Raw genomic sequence first — 16,721 nt, 5'->3', positions numbered from 1 at the left:
CCTTCCCCACCTCCCCCATGGAGCCAGCCAGCTCCCTAAGTCCCCTATTTTCCCAGGTCTTCCTCTGACCCTTCTGGCTGTTCGTCTTTCATGGTTGGTACAACATGCCAAACAGAATTGCTCCTGGAGGCTTTTTGGTGCTGTCCTTGTAAATATGAGCCAAAAAAATGGACTAGCTCACAGAAATATTAAGGCATCAAAATAACCAAATCAGTATTTTTAAAAATAACATACCCGCTGGTGTTGTGGCTCATGCCTGTAATCCCAGCACTTTGGGAGGCCAAGGCAGGCGGATCACCTGAGGTCAGGAGTTCGAGACCAGCCTGGCCAGTATGGTGAAACCCCATCTCTACTACAACTACAAAAATTAGCCAAGCGTAGTGGTGGGCACCTGTAGTCCCAGCTACTCGGGAGGCTGAGGCAGGAGAATCGCTTGAACCTGGGAAGCAGAGGTTGCAGTGAGCCGAGATTGAACCACTGCACTCCAGCCTTGGGTGACAGAATAAGACCCTGTCTCAAAACAAAAAACAAACAAGCCGGGCGCAGTGGCTCAAGCCTGTAATCCCAGCACTTTGGGAGGCTGAGGCTGGGGGATCATGAGGTCAAGAGAGCGAGACCATCCTGGTCAACATGGTGAAACCCCGTCTCTACTAAAAATACAAAAAATTAGCTGGGCATGGTGGCGTGTGCCTGTAATCCCAGCTACTCAGGAGACTGAGGCAGGAGAATTGCCTGAACCCAGGAGGCGGAGGTTGCGGTGAGCCAAGATCACGCCATTGCACTCCAGCCTGGGTAACGAGAGCGAAACTCCGTCTCAAAAAAAAAAATGGCCGGGCGCAGTGGCTCATGCCTGTGATCCCAGCACTTTGGGAGACCGAGGCGGGTGGATCACGAGGTCAAGAGATCGAGACCATCCTGGTCAACATGGTGAAACCCCGTCTCTACTAAAAATACAAAAAATTAGCTGGGCATGGTGGTGTGTGCCTGTAATCCCAGCTACTCAGGAGGCTGAGGCAGGAGAATTGCCTGAACCTAGGAGGCGGAGGTTGCGGTGAGCCAAGATCGCGCCATTGCACTCCAGCCTGGGTAACAAGAGCGAAACTCCATCTCAAAAAAAAAAAAAAAAAAAACCATAAAACCATACCCAGCCATGACCATTGACATAACTTCTGATGATCTGGAATCCAAAGAAATGAAATGCCCAAATACTGGGTCTTTTCCCTGCCTGCTGTATCAAATAGTGTCAGTTATGTTTCCTGTTATAACTGATAGCCTGCAAGGAAGGTTCAGATGTGCCTTCCAAGTCATCATATAGGGAGGGTCAGTAGATGCTTCCTCAAATATCTGCATGGCCTGCTTCCTCCTTTCCTTCAGCTCTTTGTTCAAATGTTACCTTGTTAAAGTTTTTCTCAGCCAACTCATGAAAATGGTTTTCTGCCCTGGCAGCCCCTGACTCGTCACGTTCCATACCCCATTTTTGCTCTGTTTTTCTTTGCAGCACTTATCCCCAACTCACATAATATCTACTTTACCCATTTTTTTGTATATTATGTATTGCACAGACATGTACTCATGCACACACACAAACACTTGATTGTAAGTTCCATGACAGCAAAAATTTTCTTTTGTCTACTACTGTGTCCCAGTGGCTAGAAAAATACATAGTACATACTAAGCACTCAATAAGTGTTTGTACAGCACATAAAATATGGTGTCTTTTTTTTTTTTTTTTTTTTTGAGATGGTGTCACTCTGCTGCACAGGCTGCAGTGGCATGATCTTGGCTCACTACAGCCTCTGCCTCCTGGGTACAAGTGATTCTCCTGTCTCAGCCTCCTGAGTAGCTGGGACTACAGGCACTTGCCACCATGGCCAGCTGATTTTTGTATTTTTTGAATAGAATCACGGTTTCACCATGTTGGCCAGGCGGGTCTTGAACTCCTGGTCTCAAGTGATCTGCCCGCCTTGGCCTCCCAAAGTGCTGAGATTACAGGTATGAGCCACCACGCCCAGCCAATATGGTATCATCAATAGGTACATTTTAATTATTATTAGTTAAAATGTGATATTTGTGAATATTTATACATGATCTCCCTCATCCTGAATTCCTTTATTCATTTACTTACTCCACAAATGCTTATTAAATATCTGTCATCACCAGGCCCTGTAAGAAATACTAGGGATTCCATAGTGAACAAGACAAGCATACTTGGCTAGGCAGTGTGGCTCAAACACTTGTAATCCCAGGGCTTTGGGAGGCCAAGGCAGGGGGAGGGCTTGATCCCAGGAGTTCAAGACCTGCTCAGACAACACAGCAAGACCCAGCCTCTACCAAAAAAAAAAAAATAGCCGGCATGGTGGCACATGCCTATAGTCCCAACTACTCAGGAGACTGAAGAGAGGGAATGGCTTGAGCCTGGGAGTTTGAGGCTGCAGTGAACTATGATCACACCACTGAACTCCAGCCTGCATGACAGAGCAAGACCCTGTCTCAGAAAACAAAAAAAAAAGTCACATTCATTTGTTCTTGCAGGCCTCAAAGTCTCGGGGGAAGAAGGAACACCTGTAAACAAACTAGTAAAAGCTGGGAATGGTGGTTTGTGCCTGTATCCCAACACTTTGGGAGGCTGAGGTGAGAAGATCACTTGAGCCTAGGAGTTCAAGATTAGCCTGGGCAACATAGTGACATAGTGAGACCTTGATTATTCTTCTTCTCCTCCTTTTCCTCTTCCTCCTTCTCCTTCTTCCTCCTCTTTTTTTTTTTTTTTTTTTTTCTTTTTTTTGAGACAGGGTCTCACTCCCATTGCCCAGGCTGCAGCGCAGTGGCATGATCATGGCTCTGCAGCTTTGAACCCCCAGGCTCAGGTGATTCTCCCACCTCAGCCTCCTGAGTAGCTGGGACTTCAAGTGCACACCACCATAACTGGCTAATTTCTTTGTAGTTTTAGTAGAGACCAGGTCTTACCATGTTGCCCAGGCTGGTCTCGAACTCCTGGGCTCAAGCCATCTGCCCACCTCAGCCTCCCAAAGTGCTAGGATTATAGGTGTGAGCCACTGAGCCCAGCCTTGAGACTTCATTTCTACAAAAATAAAAACAAAATTATCTGGGAGTGGTTGCATGCACCATTGGTCCCAGCTATTCGGGACACTGAGATGGGAGGACTGCCTGAGCCCAGGAGGTTGAGGCTGCAATAAGCCCAGATCGAGCCACTGCACTCCAGCCTGGGCAAGAGAGAGAGAGAGACCCTGTCTCAAACAAAAAAATTAGTAAAAATAATATTTAGACATTGAGAAAGTGCAATGAAGGAAAGAAATAGGATGCTGAGATAGAGAATGTGACAGGAGAGACCTATCACGTCAGATATGGTGGCTGTCAGGAGGACCTTTTGGTAATGACATTTCAGTAGAGGCTTGAAGACAAGAAGGCTTGATGCATTCAGTGAGGAAAGCCCCATTCTGTAACCATCTAGGGTGAGTGACTGTGGTCCACAACATAAGAGGGCTTGAAGAGAATAGGGAAGAAATTTTGAGTCAAAAACCTGGGTTCTATCCCCAGTCAACTAGCTGTACAGTCTTGAAAAGGTCACACAACCTCTGAGTCTCTCTTTCCTTAAAATGGGGGGGTCCATCATGCCTCACAGGTGTGGACTATATTAGATAATATAGGTGAAAGTGTCAAACGTAAAATACATGCACCGTCTTGTTACCTGTAAACATAAACGCATACGAACAGTAACGTATGTATCACCAGGGTGTGAATTTCCCTCTGGGCAGTATACCCTGAAATGAGATCTTGTCTTTGGTACACTTAGACCAAAGAAACCAAAACATGCTGCAAAGCCCGATGTCATTGGTGGAGCATTTGTGCTGCTGGGCGTCTGGCTTGCTTCTGATGGTGCCACATCTGTGTCTTAGGAGAGCCTGGGGTGGTGTCTCCAGGACTTTGGTTCCCTTCTGCAAGTAGTGAGAGAGGAATGGGAAAGCCTCTTCTCCACAGAGGGGTGTTCCCAGAACTATCCTCATCTGCTCTCGCTGATAGACCCTGTCCCTGAGATCCAAAGTGTGACCTGACATATTTGTCCCCATGGTACCTACCAGGGCTCAACAGACAAAAGTGGGCTTTGCTGTGTTTGCTGCTGGACCCAGGACAGCCTACAGACACCGGTGCACACCAAAGCCACAGACCGGAGAGCAGGCAGGAAGCGGGACGACGGCTGGTCTTGGGGTACTCTCAGGATGCAGAGTTCAGGGCTGTAAGGGAAGGAGCCAAGGAAGAGAGAGGGAGAGGAGAGGTGGGGGAAGGAGAGGGTGGGGGTGAGAGCGGGAGGGGAGAGCAAGGAGAACGAGTCTGAGGACGGGGCCCCGAGGAAAGGAAGGCCACGCGTGAGAAAGGGCTGCGGGGCGGGCGCGGAGGCGGGGCGGCGGCAGCGGGCAGGCGGCGGGCGGCGCTGTCAGTGCGAGGCGGCGAGTGGAATGCAGCGGCCCGAGGCCTGGCCACGTCCGCACCCAGGGGAGGGGGCCGCGGCGGCCCATGCCGGGGGCCCAGCGGCGCCTGCTCGAGCTGGGGAGCCCTCGGGGCTGCGGGTACGGAGCGGGAGGGCGCAGGGATCCCGGGCAGCGGGAACTGGGCCGGGACGGAGCAGCGTCGGGGAGCAGCTAACTCAGAACTCGCGCGCCCGGTGTCTGGGAACTTTGTGTCACCCCTTGACCGGCCCTAGGCCCGGGGAGAAAAAGTTCGTCCCGGCGCCGACCGGCAAGGAGGCCTGTCCTGACGGGGCTGAAGTTTTGGGTCAATTTGGAGCGGGGGTGGCGGGTGAGTTGCGATTCCGCGGGGAGGGTAAGGAGTGGCCTGTCCATCCCAGACTCGGCTTCCATCGCCGGTGGGTGATGGGCATGCTTCTGGAGCCCACCCGGGCCAGGGCCTGGGGGCACGCTGAAAGCGCAGGTCCAGCCTGGCCGGGGATCAGCTGGAAGGAGGAGGCTCGGCCTGCTGTCCCCCCCGGCCCAGGTTCTGTGATACACTCCGACTCGGGCTCTGGAGCAGTCAGTGCATGACAGAACTTGGGCCCGGAAGGACCTTCTGCACCCAACGGGCACAGCCCCCACTAGGGCCTGCAGTGGAACATCTGCCTGGGAGTGGAGTGGGCACCTGGGTTGGCCCATGTGGCACAGGGTTGGGTAGAACGAGCTGTGGACCTTGAGGGCTGGGGCTGGGGTTGCTGGAGCCTGAGGATGTATCCTAGGCCAGCCCATGGATACATCAGGGGCCAAACAGAACTCTCCTCCCTGGTGTCAGTTGCAGGAACCTTCCCTCTACACCATCAAGGCTGTTTTCATCCTAGATAATGACGGGCACCGGCTGCTGGCCAAGGTAACATCTGACCCCACCCGTGAGAGGCACAGTTCCCACCCAGCTGACACTCCTGTCTTAAGAGAAACTCCACGGTGATCTCTGACTCAGGGCAGCTCAGCTTAGACCCCTCCAGAGGTCCTTCTCATCCTCCTGCCTTGTCAAGGTGCTGCTCCCTGAAGTGAGGGGTCTCCTCTAATCATGCTCCCTGAAGTATTTTCTCATCATTCTGCTACTGGCCAGTTGGACCTGGGCCTGGGAAAGTTCTGCCTAATGGGTCAGTGGAGTGTTGAGCCTGTGACTCAGGAGTCTTAGTCCCCAAACCCCCAAACAAGCTCTTTTGTTCTTTGGGGTTTGTCTCTAAACCTCAAAACCTCCACTTTTGTTCTACAGCTTGGTAAACACTAAGGATTTAGTCTAAGGAGTCTAAGGATTTAGAACCAGATGGGATTTTAGAGACTGTATGAGTTACCTGAGGTCACAAGTATTAATATCCTAACAGATCCAAACTCAGGTTTTACTTATTACTTAATTTTTTCACTTCTCCCATTTCACAGGTTTCACAGGCAAACTCAGGTTTCTTAACATGAAGCTCAAGGTGGTTTTCACTGTACCCCCCATTCAATTATCTGGCATCTATCCTAGCAAACACGACCTGAGCGAACCAAACTAAAATAATCCAAAAATAAATTTTTACTGTTTACACAATTAATTGCTGTGGAGCTGTAGCATCTGCATTAGATATGAAGTGCATTATAAGGCCAGCCACAGTGGCTGATCCTCCAAGCACTTTGGGAGACTCAGGCGGGTGGATCGCTTGAGCCCGGCAGTGCCTGACCAGCCTGGGCATCATGACAAAACCCCATCTCTACAAAAAAAAAAAAAAAAAAAAAAAAAATAGCCAGGTTTGGTGGTATGTGCCTGTAGTTCCAGCAACTTGGGAGGCTGAAGTGGGAGGATCACCTGAGCCTGAGAGGTTGAGGCTGCAGTGAGCCATGATTGAGCTACTGGACTCCAGTCTGGGTGACAGAGTGAGACCTCATCTCAAAAAATAGATATTCTGTTTGTTTGTTTGGAGCTGAAACTTATTTGTTTTTATGACATTCAAATAAGCTTTTTCACCACAGCAGCGGCCAGTAGGGAGACGGCTAATCTGCTTGCAGATTGAGTACTAAGTGGCAAAATCCACAACCAGAAAACTGAAAACTGAAAACTGAGCTGACCATACCTTGCCCTAGCAGATGGTCAGAGGTGGATCAGCAAGGCCAAAGGTTCTCGCTCCCTACAGATTAAGAAACTGAGTCAGAGAGAGAGGCTCACCATTCCCAAACAAAAAATGTTAATTTAGTTGTGGGATATATGCCAGGAATTATTTCTTAGATATTTAATCTTCACTATAACCCTGTCTGCAGTCAGACCATCCTTAGTGCTGAAATCCAGCTTTGGCCTCACCACTGTGAGACATTGGGGAAGTTACCTGACTTCTTTTTTTTATTTTTATTTTTTTGAGACAGAGTCTCGCTCTGTCGCCAGGCTGGAGTGCAGCGGTGCGATCTTGGCTCACTGCAACCTCTGCCTTCTGGGTTCAAGCAATTTTCCTGCCTCAGCCTCCCAAGTAGCTGGGACCACAGGTGCGCACCACCACAGCCAGCTAATTTTTGTATTTTTAGTAGAGACGGGGTTTCACCATGTTGGCCAGGATGGTCTCAATCTCTTGACCTTGAGATCCACCCACCTTGGCCTCTCAAAGTGCTGGGTTTACAGGCACGAGCCACCGCACCCAGCCGTCACCTCGCTTCCTGATGCCCCACTTTCCCCATCTGTGTTATGGGGATAATAAAGTAGCTATTGTTATGATTGTTATTGTTTTAAAAAGACTCCTGGTTTTGCTATAGACTCAGGGTGCTGTAGAATTAGTGTGCCCTAGAGATCACACCAGTCCTTAGCACGCTGAACATCTGCTGAATGTACAAGATCCTTTAAGAAATCAGGAGGAGACTCCAAAAGTAGGCCTCAATATCCCTCTACTTTTTGGGACTTTCTTTGCTTAGAATTTGTTTTGGAAGAAATAGTGAACGAGCAGGCCTAGGGTGCAGTAATGGGCAGATGGGGCAGGGAAGCAGGATCCCACTTGCCCAGCACCCACTATTTCCTGCCCTCCCTGGCTCCAGGGAGGAGCCAGTCTGTGTGGAAAGCTATGGCCCCTTCTCCTTCCCTTTCTCATAGTATTATGATGACACATTCCCCTCCATGAAGGAGCAGATGGTTTTCGAGAAAAATGTCTTCAACAAGACCAGCCGGACTGACAGTAAGTGTCCCCCTCTTCCTCCACCAGACTCTCAGATGCACATTGATCTTCTCCATCTGGACACATCTGTCCTGTTAGCCTTGCACACCCACAGGCCATTTCCCTTTCTTCAGTGGCTTTTTGTCCTCTCCTTCCCAGTTCTCCACTCCCTTCCTCTAGAGAACCTCCACTCCCTGTCACTCTCCAATCCCTCCCACCCAACCCCAAGCATCCCCAGACCTCTCTCTCTAGCTGAGGAGGCCAATAGTGTTGGGGTTCCAATGTGGATCTGGTCCCAGGGTGCTGCACAGGGTGGGAGTGTGGGCAGGAGGTCAACTGTTCAACAACTGGGCTTGTTGCCTCCTTGGCCTAAGGCAGTCCCTAGAAATAGAGTAGCAGATAAGGGGAAGGACACAAGGCAGCCTAATGGTAGTGTCCCTAGTGCTGGTCTTTCCAAGGATTCCCTAGAAAGGGGAGAAGGAAATAAAAGGAGAGGCACAGAGTCATAGATAAGGAGGAGGGACTAGGCTGGGACTAGGCAAGGTGGCTAGGACTGAAAGCTCCCTCCACTTCTAGGTGAGATTGCATTTTTCGGGGGCATGACCATCGTCTACAAGAACAGCATTGACCTCTTCCTATATGTGGTGGGCTCATCTTACGAGAATGAGGTGAATTCAGGAGGTTGGGTCAATAAGGAGGGTCTATGGGGAAATGGCCTGGAATCTGGGCTTGAGGCTGGACCCTGGAGGCTCACCATTGGACTGTCCTTCTTGGCCCTATGGGGTAGAGGGGGGCAGCCAGAAGGGTTCTTTCTGGGACAGTGTGTATCCTCTATGCCCCTTAGTTTCCTTGGGAACCAGGAATGAGGTCATCACTTCCTCTGCAGGGAGGCTTTGTCCTTCTTAAACCTAACTAGAGAAGGATACACTCAATGTCTCCCAGTGGAGAACTCCAGTTTCCCAGCCCAGACACAGGGAAGTTCCTTCTAATGTCACACTGCAGTCAGTCTCCAGCCCAGGCTCTAAAAAGGGAGAACTCTCCACTGTTGCCCACACAGGTGGGCTCCAAGGGCTTCTTTTGACCTTCTCAACCTCAAGCTCTCTTGCTTTCCTCCTCCCATATCTGCCCATTCCAGCTGATGCTCATGGCTGTTCTCACCTGCCTGTTTGAGTCTCTGAACCACATGTTAAGGTGAGTGAGGTTCTCTGCCCTCCAAGGACCCATCCCCCAGGCACTGATATGTCACAGGGCCCTTCCTCCCTGTTTTTCTCCTGAAGTCCCCAAAAGACTAAGATAATCCAAAAAGAAAAGTTCACAGTCGATACAATGAACTGAAGTAGGGCTATGCTATAGCATCTAACCTGGTTGGGAAATGCATTTGGGGTCCTGTGGTGGGTGCTGAAGTGTCAAGGTCCAAAGTGTAGGAAGTTGGACAAGGTGGGGTGCAAATAAGCAGAACTGCCCTGTGCTCAGGAATGCCGTGCATGGGCTCTGTGCTCACTACCCTTCACATTCTCCTTTCCATTCCTTGTTTGGTAAGGGGTAAATGAAGCAGTCTTTGGAGAGTGGGGTTGGCCTCACCTAGGCAGGGACTCAGTTCCTCCCAGCCACAGGGAGGCTCAGGAGTTTGTGTCCACCTTCAGGAAGAACGTGGAGAAGCGCTGGTTGCTGGAGAACATGGACGGAGCCTTCTTGGTGCTGGACGAGATTGTAGATGGCGGGTAAGGAGAGGACGGTCAGGGACACTCACAGCAGCAGTGCCTTTGAGAGTCATCAGCCCCAGATGGCACCCAGCATGGCCAGAAGTCTGACCAACTTCTCACTCCCTTCCCTCTGCATATTTCCAGGGATCCCATTCCCCCACCCCTTCCCCTTACTAGCACCCCACTCATGAAGTTGGAAGTTGATTTCAATGTTAGCTACAGTCAAGCCAAACAAGACAATAACCTGATGTCAAACTATGGCAGACTGTTGAGTCTCCAATGCCCAGGGGAAGCACAGATTCTGGCCCTCTCTGTAAGGACTTCAGACAGTCCTACCAGCCCCACACCTCCCGCTCTTAGGGCTCAATTCCAACACCAGTTAGATGCGTGATCTGGATCAATTACTGACTCCCCGAGCCTTACTTTCTCCATCTTTAAGATGGAGATAATAAGGGATTGTGGGGATGAAATGAGAAGATACATGTGAAGTTTGGGGTTCTCGTTCAATAAATGTTGCCTCCTATTGGTATGCTAGTATATTCTTAGGAAACTAGGAGCACTTTTGAGAAAAGTTGGTTTGTGAATTTCCATCAGGGGATCAATATTCAGGGAGAAAAAGAAGTTCTGGCTCTGGAACACAGGATAATAGAAACTTCTTGAGCACCTTAAAAACATACATGCCTCTATCATTAGATCTTTTTTTTTTTTTTTGAGACAGAGTCTCCCTCTTGTCGCCCAGGCTGGAGTGCAATGGCACCATCTCAGCTCACTGCAAACTCCACCTCCCAGGTTCAAGCAATTCTCCTGCCTCAGCCTCCCGAGCAGCTGAGATCACAGGCATGTGCCACCATGCCCAGCTAATTTTGTATTTTTAGTTAGAGACAGGGTTTCTCTATGTTGGTCAGGCTGGTCTTGAACTCCCGACCTCAGGTGATCCACCTGCCTCGGCCTCCCAAAGTGCTGGGATTACAGGTTTGAACCACCGCGACTGGCTGCCATTACATCATTTTATAGATTAGGAAAAAGGCCGGGGACGGTGGCTCACGCCTGTAATCCCAGCACTTTGGGAGGCCGAGACGGGTGGATCACGACATCAAGAGATCGAGACCATCCTGGTCAACATGGTGAAACCCCGTCTCTACTAAAAAAAATACAAAAAATTAGCTGGGCATGGTGGTGCGTGCCTGTAATTCCAGCTACTCAGGAGGCTGAGGCAGGAGAATTGCCTGAACCCAGGAGGCAGAGGTTGTGGTAAGCCAAGATCACGCCATTGCACTCCAGCCTGGGTAACAAGAGCAAAGCTCTGTCTCAAAAAAAAAAAAAAAAAAAAAGATTAGGAAACAGGCCCAAAGGTTCAAGTGACATGCCGGAGGTCACTCACACAGCTAAGGAGTGGCGGGGCCAAGATCTAAAATCACGTGCATGGTTCCAGGGGCTGTGCTCTTTTCATGGCACTGTACTGAACTGCCTGGGGCACTAAGGAATGCTTCCCTCTCTATAGCCATTAACTGCCTGCTACTGCTAGGCCTCCTGCAGATTTCTGGAACTCAAAAGGGAGTGGGGTAAGGCCAGGTTTGGGAGAGCCAGAAGCATAGACAATTTGGTGAACTCTTTTGAAGGAAAACTTTACATAAACACACACAAAACTACAAATGCAAAACGAGAGGCAGGGCTCTGGATGGCTTGTGCAAAGGAGGATGCTTGAGGTGTAAGCTTCACAAGCTTCCCGTCTTCGCCTCAGAGGAGCTCACAGTTTCCTGCCAAGAAAAACTGGGGAAGCGCCAGTCGGGAGGCAACGCCTAAACTGGAGCCTTGGCCTGGGATGCTCTGTCTTTATGGATTACAGGACCTCTGGTTAGGGAGCCTGGGGCAGGGGGTGCCCAGTCCAAGGATGGGACCTGGAAGAGGCTCCCAAGAAATGTCATTTCCAGCAAATTGGTAAAAAAAGAAAAACAAAGCTTCTAGCCTGGAGGAGCCTCACTGGGTAAGGAGGTGCACTCAGATCCTGTCATCTTTGTCCTGCCGCAGTGACAGGCTCTCACACCCATGTACCCTACATGTACATACCCCCAAGGCCTCATGAAGGAGTGCCTGCTCTCTGAGAAAAGCTACAGTATTTGGGTCTATCAAAAGGGAAGGTTTTTTTTTTTTTGAGATGGAGTCGCACTCTGTCGCCCAGGCTAGAGTGCAGTGGTGCAACCTCGGCTCATGCAACCTCTACCTCCCGGGTTCACGCAATTCTCCTGCCTCAGCCTCATGAGTAGCTGGGATTACAGGTGTGCGCCACCACACCTGGCTGATTTTTGTACTTTTAGTAGAGACAAGGTTTTGCCATGTTGGCCAGGCTGGTCTTGAACTCCTGACCTCAGGTGATCCGCCCGTCTCGGCCTCCCAAAGTGTTGGAATTACAGGCATGAGCCACCGTGCTCAGCCTTAAAAACAAAACAAAACAAAACAACAAAACCTTAAAAATGTTTAAAGTAAAAAAAAAAAAAAAAAAAAAATGGGAAGAAGTTGGGTGGATGCTTACTTTTGGAGTTTCATTTCTTTTATTTAGGGCATGACCCCATGCCATAAAATAACAGTGCAACAAGTTAAGAACCCCCCAGGGCCTTCCTTCCTAAGTCTTTTCACAGGAATCCACCCCTAAACCCAGAAGATGAAGTGAATTTTCAAGAGCTCTGAGTTTTGAGAATCCCTGCTTTTGACAGCCTGATCGTTCTAGACCAGACTGTTACCCAGTTTCGAAGATTTTGCCCAGGGATGACAAAGCATGTGGACCACTGGGTTGAAGCATCAGGGAATCAGAGTTGAGGCCCCTCCATGCTGAGGGAGAGTTCTGACTTGAGGGCTATCAGTGGGAAGGAACCTGGAAGGTGGAGATGTTGCAGGATGCATAGTGGGAGAGAAGAGCTTTGATAAGATGTTGCAGGATGCATAGGGAGAGGGAAGAGGGAAGAGGTTTGTTGCAGGACGCATAGGGAAAGGGGAGGATTGTGCCACTGATTTGCCTCCTGTTTTTTATCTCATCTTGTAGTGTGATTCTGGAGAGTGACCCTCAGCAAGTGATCCAGAAGGTGAATTTTAGGGTAAGAGTCTTCCTGCATGCCCCCTTACTCTTCTAGGCTGCCCTTCCTGTCCTCCCTGGGCATGGGGCTACCAGGGCTGAGATGGTAGAAGCCCAAGCTCCTCTAGCAGAAGCCAACCACTGGGCTGATAAACTTCTTAGGGGTGGGATGAGCAGCGGAGTGGGGGTGGGTGGGATGTCAGTTAATGGAAGAGACCTTCCTGTCCTCTCCCCAGCTAGGAGCACAAGTACCTCACCTCTTTCCTGGTAGGAAGTCTAGTCTAGGGAAATAAATACATCCTCAAAGAGGTACCAGGTGGCTGCCCTGGCCTTGAGGTTGGAGGTCAGGGGTATGGATAGAACCTCCCTGCCTTGTTTGGCTTTCTCATGTCTGGATGAAACGTTCCTTCCCATCTTCCCTCACCCTTTATGCACCATAGCAGAATCCCAGGGGTCCTGGCTTCCAAATGACAGGCTGCAGGACTTCTACTAACCAGTGACACAGATGCAGCTCTGAATCACCCTAACGACTGCACCATCTCACTCATTCCCCCCAAGTCCCTTTCACCTCCCTGACCCAGACCCTCACCCTGGTCCAACCCGACCCTTTGACGGTGTTTCCTTACAGGCAGATGATGGCGGCTTGACTGAACAGAGTGTGGCCCAGGTAGGCCCTCCTGCATCTGCCTTGGCTAGAAATGGTCTAGAGAAATACGAGGAGCAGAGCATCCTAGGGGACCCAGTAGGGCTATCAAGGCTGAAAAACCAGGGGTGCAGAAGGGAAGGGATGAGGTGGTGACAGGTCATATCTTGGAGAGAGACTCACTGGAGGCCTCTGGGCTCTCCAAGTAGGGGGGCGCTGGGACTAATGGATGAATGGGTGTGTTACTATCAGCCCACCTCCTCTCCTGGCTTAGTTTAGTTGGATTGATGAGCTGCCTACTTTGGAGATGGCTGGGTCACTTGTCTCCTAAAAAAATCTGGGAACTCAGGCCTCTGATGCACTCTCTACCCAAACCTGGAAAGGGTATTAAATAGGAGTTTGGCTCCTAAACCCTGTCCTTGTCATTTAGAGTGCACGCTGGGATTGTTAAAGGACTCTCAAACCCATGATAGGATCTGACTTTCCCCACTCATCACTTGTCATCTTGCCCGTGAATGACCTGGCTATGGAAGAACCTGCCACAACCCTGCATGGTCCTATCCGGAGGTGCATGCGGAGTAGGAGGCCGGGGGATGTTCCTGGCTCTGAGGCCTGATCAGTTCCCCAACTGCACAGACTTCCTGCTACTTCAGGCTGACTGTCTTGACCTCTCTTCTGTCTGCCTGCAGGTCTCTCTGTTCAGACTAATCCTGCTTGTATGGAACTTCCCGCCCTGGCACTAACTCCTCGTGCTGTGGTGGCCCTGCTGAGATAAGCCTGTGCTGTCTCATGTAGAGCCCCAGGTGGGGTGCCCACTTTCCTGCACTGCCCTTGGTGTTCACTCTGCCTTGCCCTCCCCTCTGATTCCCCATGTTTCCTCATACCATGCTGGAATGAATGCAGCTGCAAAGCTATTTTCAGGGTGGAAAGAGGGTAAGGAGTAATGAGCAGAGCAGATAAGCATGCAGGTGTGGCCGGGCACGGTGGCTCATGCCTGTAATCCCAGAACTTTGGGAGGCCAAGGCAGGTGGATCATGAGGTCAGGAGTTCAAGACCAGCCTGGCCAAGATAGTGAAACCCCGTCTCTACGAAAAAAAAAAAAAAAATTAGCCAGGTGTGGTGGTGGGCACCTGTAATCCCAGCTACTTGGGAGGCTGAGGCAGAGAAATTGCTTGAACCTGGAAGGTGAAGACTGCAGTGAGCCAAGATTGCGCCATTGCACTCCAGCCTGGGCAACAGAGTGAGACTCCGTCTCACATACATACATACACACACACACACACACACACACACAACACTGGTGCTTGTGGAAGTCATCCCAGGGTACATGTTCCACCATACCACCTAAAGCTGGGTGACCTAGGGCAAGTTACTCAACCTCTCTGGGCCTCACATAATAGCAGGACCCTCCCCATGGAGTTATGAGAATTCAGTGAGCCAATACATGGCAAGCTCTTAGCAGGCTCCAAGCAAGTTAACACATGCTGAATAACCATCAGTATTTTTCCAAAGGGAGAAAGAATGAAAACATAGCATTTTTTTTTTTTTTTGAGAAGGAGTCTTTTTTTTTTTTTTTTTGAGACGGAGTTTCGCTCTTGTTACCCAGGCTGGAGTGCAATGGTGCAATCTCGGCTCACCGCAACCTCCGCCTCCTGGGTTCAGGCAATTCTCCTGCCTCAGCCTCCTGAGTAGCTGGGATTACAGGCACGCACCACCATGCCCGGCTAATTTTTTGTATTTTTAGTAGAGACGGGGTTTCACCATGTTGACCAGGATGGTCTCGATCTCTTGACCTCGTGATCCACCCGCGTCGGCCTCCCAAAGTGCTGGGATTACAGGTGTGACCCACCGTGCCCGGCGAGATGGAGTCTTGCTCTGTCACCCAGGCTGGAGTGCAGTGGCATGATCTCGGCTCACTGCAACCTCTGCCTCCCTGGTTCAAGCAATTCTCCTGCCTCAGCCTCCCAAGTAGCTGGGACTACAAGTGCATGCCACCATGCCCAGCTAATTTTTGTATTTCTAGTAGAGACGGGCTTTCATCATGTTGGTCAGGCTGGTCTCGATCTCCTGACCTTGTGATCCACCTGCCTCGACCTCCCAAAGTACTGAGATTACAGGCCTGAGCCACCGCGCCCAGCCAAAAACAACACTGTAAATGGAATTCTTGAGTAAAAACCAAGGAAGCTGCAGGTAGCCAATGGGGGATAAAATGAGGGGAAAGTTAGATTCTGGCTAGGATAATCAGGCGAACCCTAAGCCACTGTCCCCAAGAGAAGAGGGAGATGGTGCAGGAGGAGACATACACAGTGTTCCCTCCTTCTCTGGAAGGGAATGAGGCTGAGTGGCTGGAGGGACAACCTAAGGGACACACCTGGAGTCCCGTCCGCCTCTCCCGCTTTGGTATTGTGCATGTGTGTGTGCACTTGTACTGATCTGTGTAAGCACTGGGCTGAGACTCCACTGCAGGGCCTAGGAGTGCACACAGCTGAGAGCAGGCACCCCACGGCAGGGTCTGGCCAGCCACCCTTTGCCAGCTGTGCCACATCAGCAGTGGTTGGGGTGGGGTGTTGAGGACACATTGCCAGCCATGGCCAGAGCTAAGGGTTTGCTGAGGCGTCTGAGCACAGGGAGTGTCAGGCCTGGGCCCCGTCTCCACCTGCACGTGGCACTGTGGGCAGGAACCCTCATGCCATGACAAGGGGGAGACAAGGCTGCTGCCACACCCATGCTGCAGATGCAGGAGCCAGAGGTCTGGCAGGCTTGGGCCTGAGGTGGGAGCTGGCTGCAGCCAGTTTGGTCTGCCCTTTCTGAGGGAGGGTTGGCCGAGTTTAAGCCAAGTGGAGACAAACTGCTGCCACCTAGTGACTGGGGGTTGCAGGGGCGCTTGGGAAAGGTGGGCTGTGTGTGGAGGCATTTGACGTTTCTCAATTCTCTCTCAACCTCCCCCACTCCAGGTTCTTCAGTCCGCCAAGGAACAAATTAAATGGTCATTATTGAAATGAAGGCTGTGGATTTAAGGCTCCCTGCCCTCCAGACCATTTCCCCACTCCTGGCAACAGCCCAAAGATCCCAGGGTCAGGAGAGACCCCTCTGCATCCCCAGGCTCCTCCCAGAACTGACTCCTAAGGTCTCCAGCCAGGGATTCTGAGATGCAAAAGTCTGGCCTCAGCAGAGTCACCTCTTCTCATTGCCCTGGCCTTAACTCATACCCTAGGCATTCCTGGCCCCAGGGCCCTAATAAACCTGCTTTTGTCTTCTGCCAAGGGTCTCCTTATCTCTTGGCCTCAGAAGTGTGTGTGTTCAGATAAGGGCTCCTGCACTTTCTGTGGCTCAACATAGGGATATCCAGTACCAGGGTGGGGCGTGTCCCTATGGTTGTGTAATTGGGGAGAGATGTGGGAAAAGGGAAAGGGGACTATTTAACACCGTGAGGGGGTGCGACGCTGATACCACAGAGCCCCATGTGTGGTGCATACTGCCAGGCAGGGGAGGGCAAAACATGGTACCTCTATTTTGCGGTGCAGTACATACATGATGGCTCCGCTGGGGATTCCTTGAGTCACTTTTTCCATTCCCAGCCTCCAGAAGGGAAGGGAGTAAAGCTTTCTCTGAACAAACCGAGGAACAGCATGGCTATTTTTCTTGGCATGCCTGGAAACCGTGGAAATCCTA

General features: G+C 50.8%; 1 protein-coding gene across 2 annotated transcripts; it reads left to right on the top strand.

The window, feature by feature from the left end:
* Nucleotides 1-4,452: 4,452 nt before the first annotated feature.
* Nucleotides 4,453-16,312, top strand: COPZ2 (COPI coat complex subunit zeta 2). Of its 2 annotated transcripts, none has more exons than XM_012451863.2 (9): nucleotides 4,453-4,583; nucleotides 5,296-5,370; nucleotides 7,576-7,657; nucleotides 8,213-8,304; nucleotides 8,772-8,827; nucleotides 9,280-9,357; nucleotides 12,377-12,428; nucleotides 13,035-13,073; nucleotides 16,004-16,312. In XM_012451863.2, the coding sequence occupies exons 1-9, from the start codon at nucleotides 4,473-4,475 to the stop codon at nucleotides 16,049-16,051; spliced, it is 633 nt and encodes a 210-aa protein (XP_012307286.1). In that variant the 5' UTR covers nucleotides 4,453-4,472; the 3' UTR covers nucleotides 16,052-16,312. The 2 variants fall into 2 exon arrangements, with proteins under 2 accessions (XP_012307286.1, XP_012307288.1); XM_012451865.2 differs by lacking the exon at nucleotides 4,453-4,583 and adding an exon at nucleotides 4,752-4,812.
* Nucleotides 16,313-16,721: the final 409 nt, after the last annotated feature.

The sequence above is a fragment of the Aotus nancymaae genome, unplaced genomic scaffold (genome assembly GCF_030222135.1).
Source record: "Aotus nancymaae isolate 86718 unplaced genomic scaffold, 86718_ANA_hifiasm-v0.15.2.pri h1tg000072l, whole genome shotgun sequence".
Classification (NCBI taxonomy): Eukaryota; Metazoa; Chordata; class Mammalia; order Primates; family Aotidae; genus Aotus; species Aotus nancymaae.
Note: the sequence above shows the minus strand (reverse complement) of the source record. Positions and strands in the feature narration are given on the sequence as shown.

Bases quoted from the DNA above. Each gene is read 5' to 3' on its own strand.
- COPZ2 (XM_012451863.2), top strand. From the start codon at position 4,473: ATGCAGCGGCCCGAGGCCTGGCCACGTCCGCACCCAGGGGAGGGGGCC. The intron at 9,358-12,376 runs GTAAGGAGAGGA...CTCATCTTGTAG, and splicing joins GACGAGATTGTAGATGGCGG to TGTGATTCTGGAGAGTGACC. The intron at 13,074-16,003 runs GTAGGCCCTCCT...CCCCCACTCCAG, and splicing joins CTGAACAGAGTGTGGCCCAG to GTTCTTCAGTCCGCCAAGGA.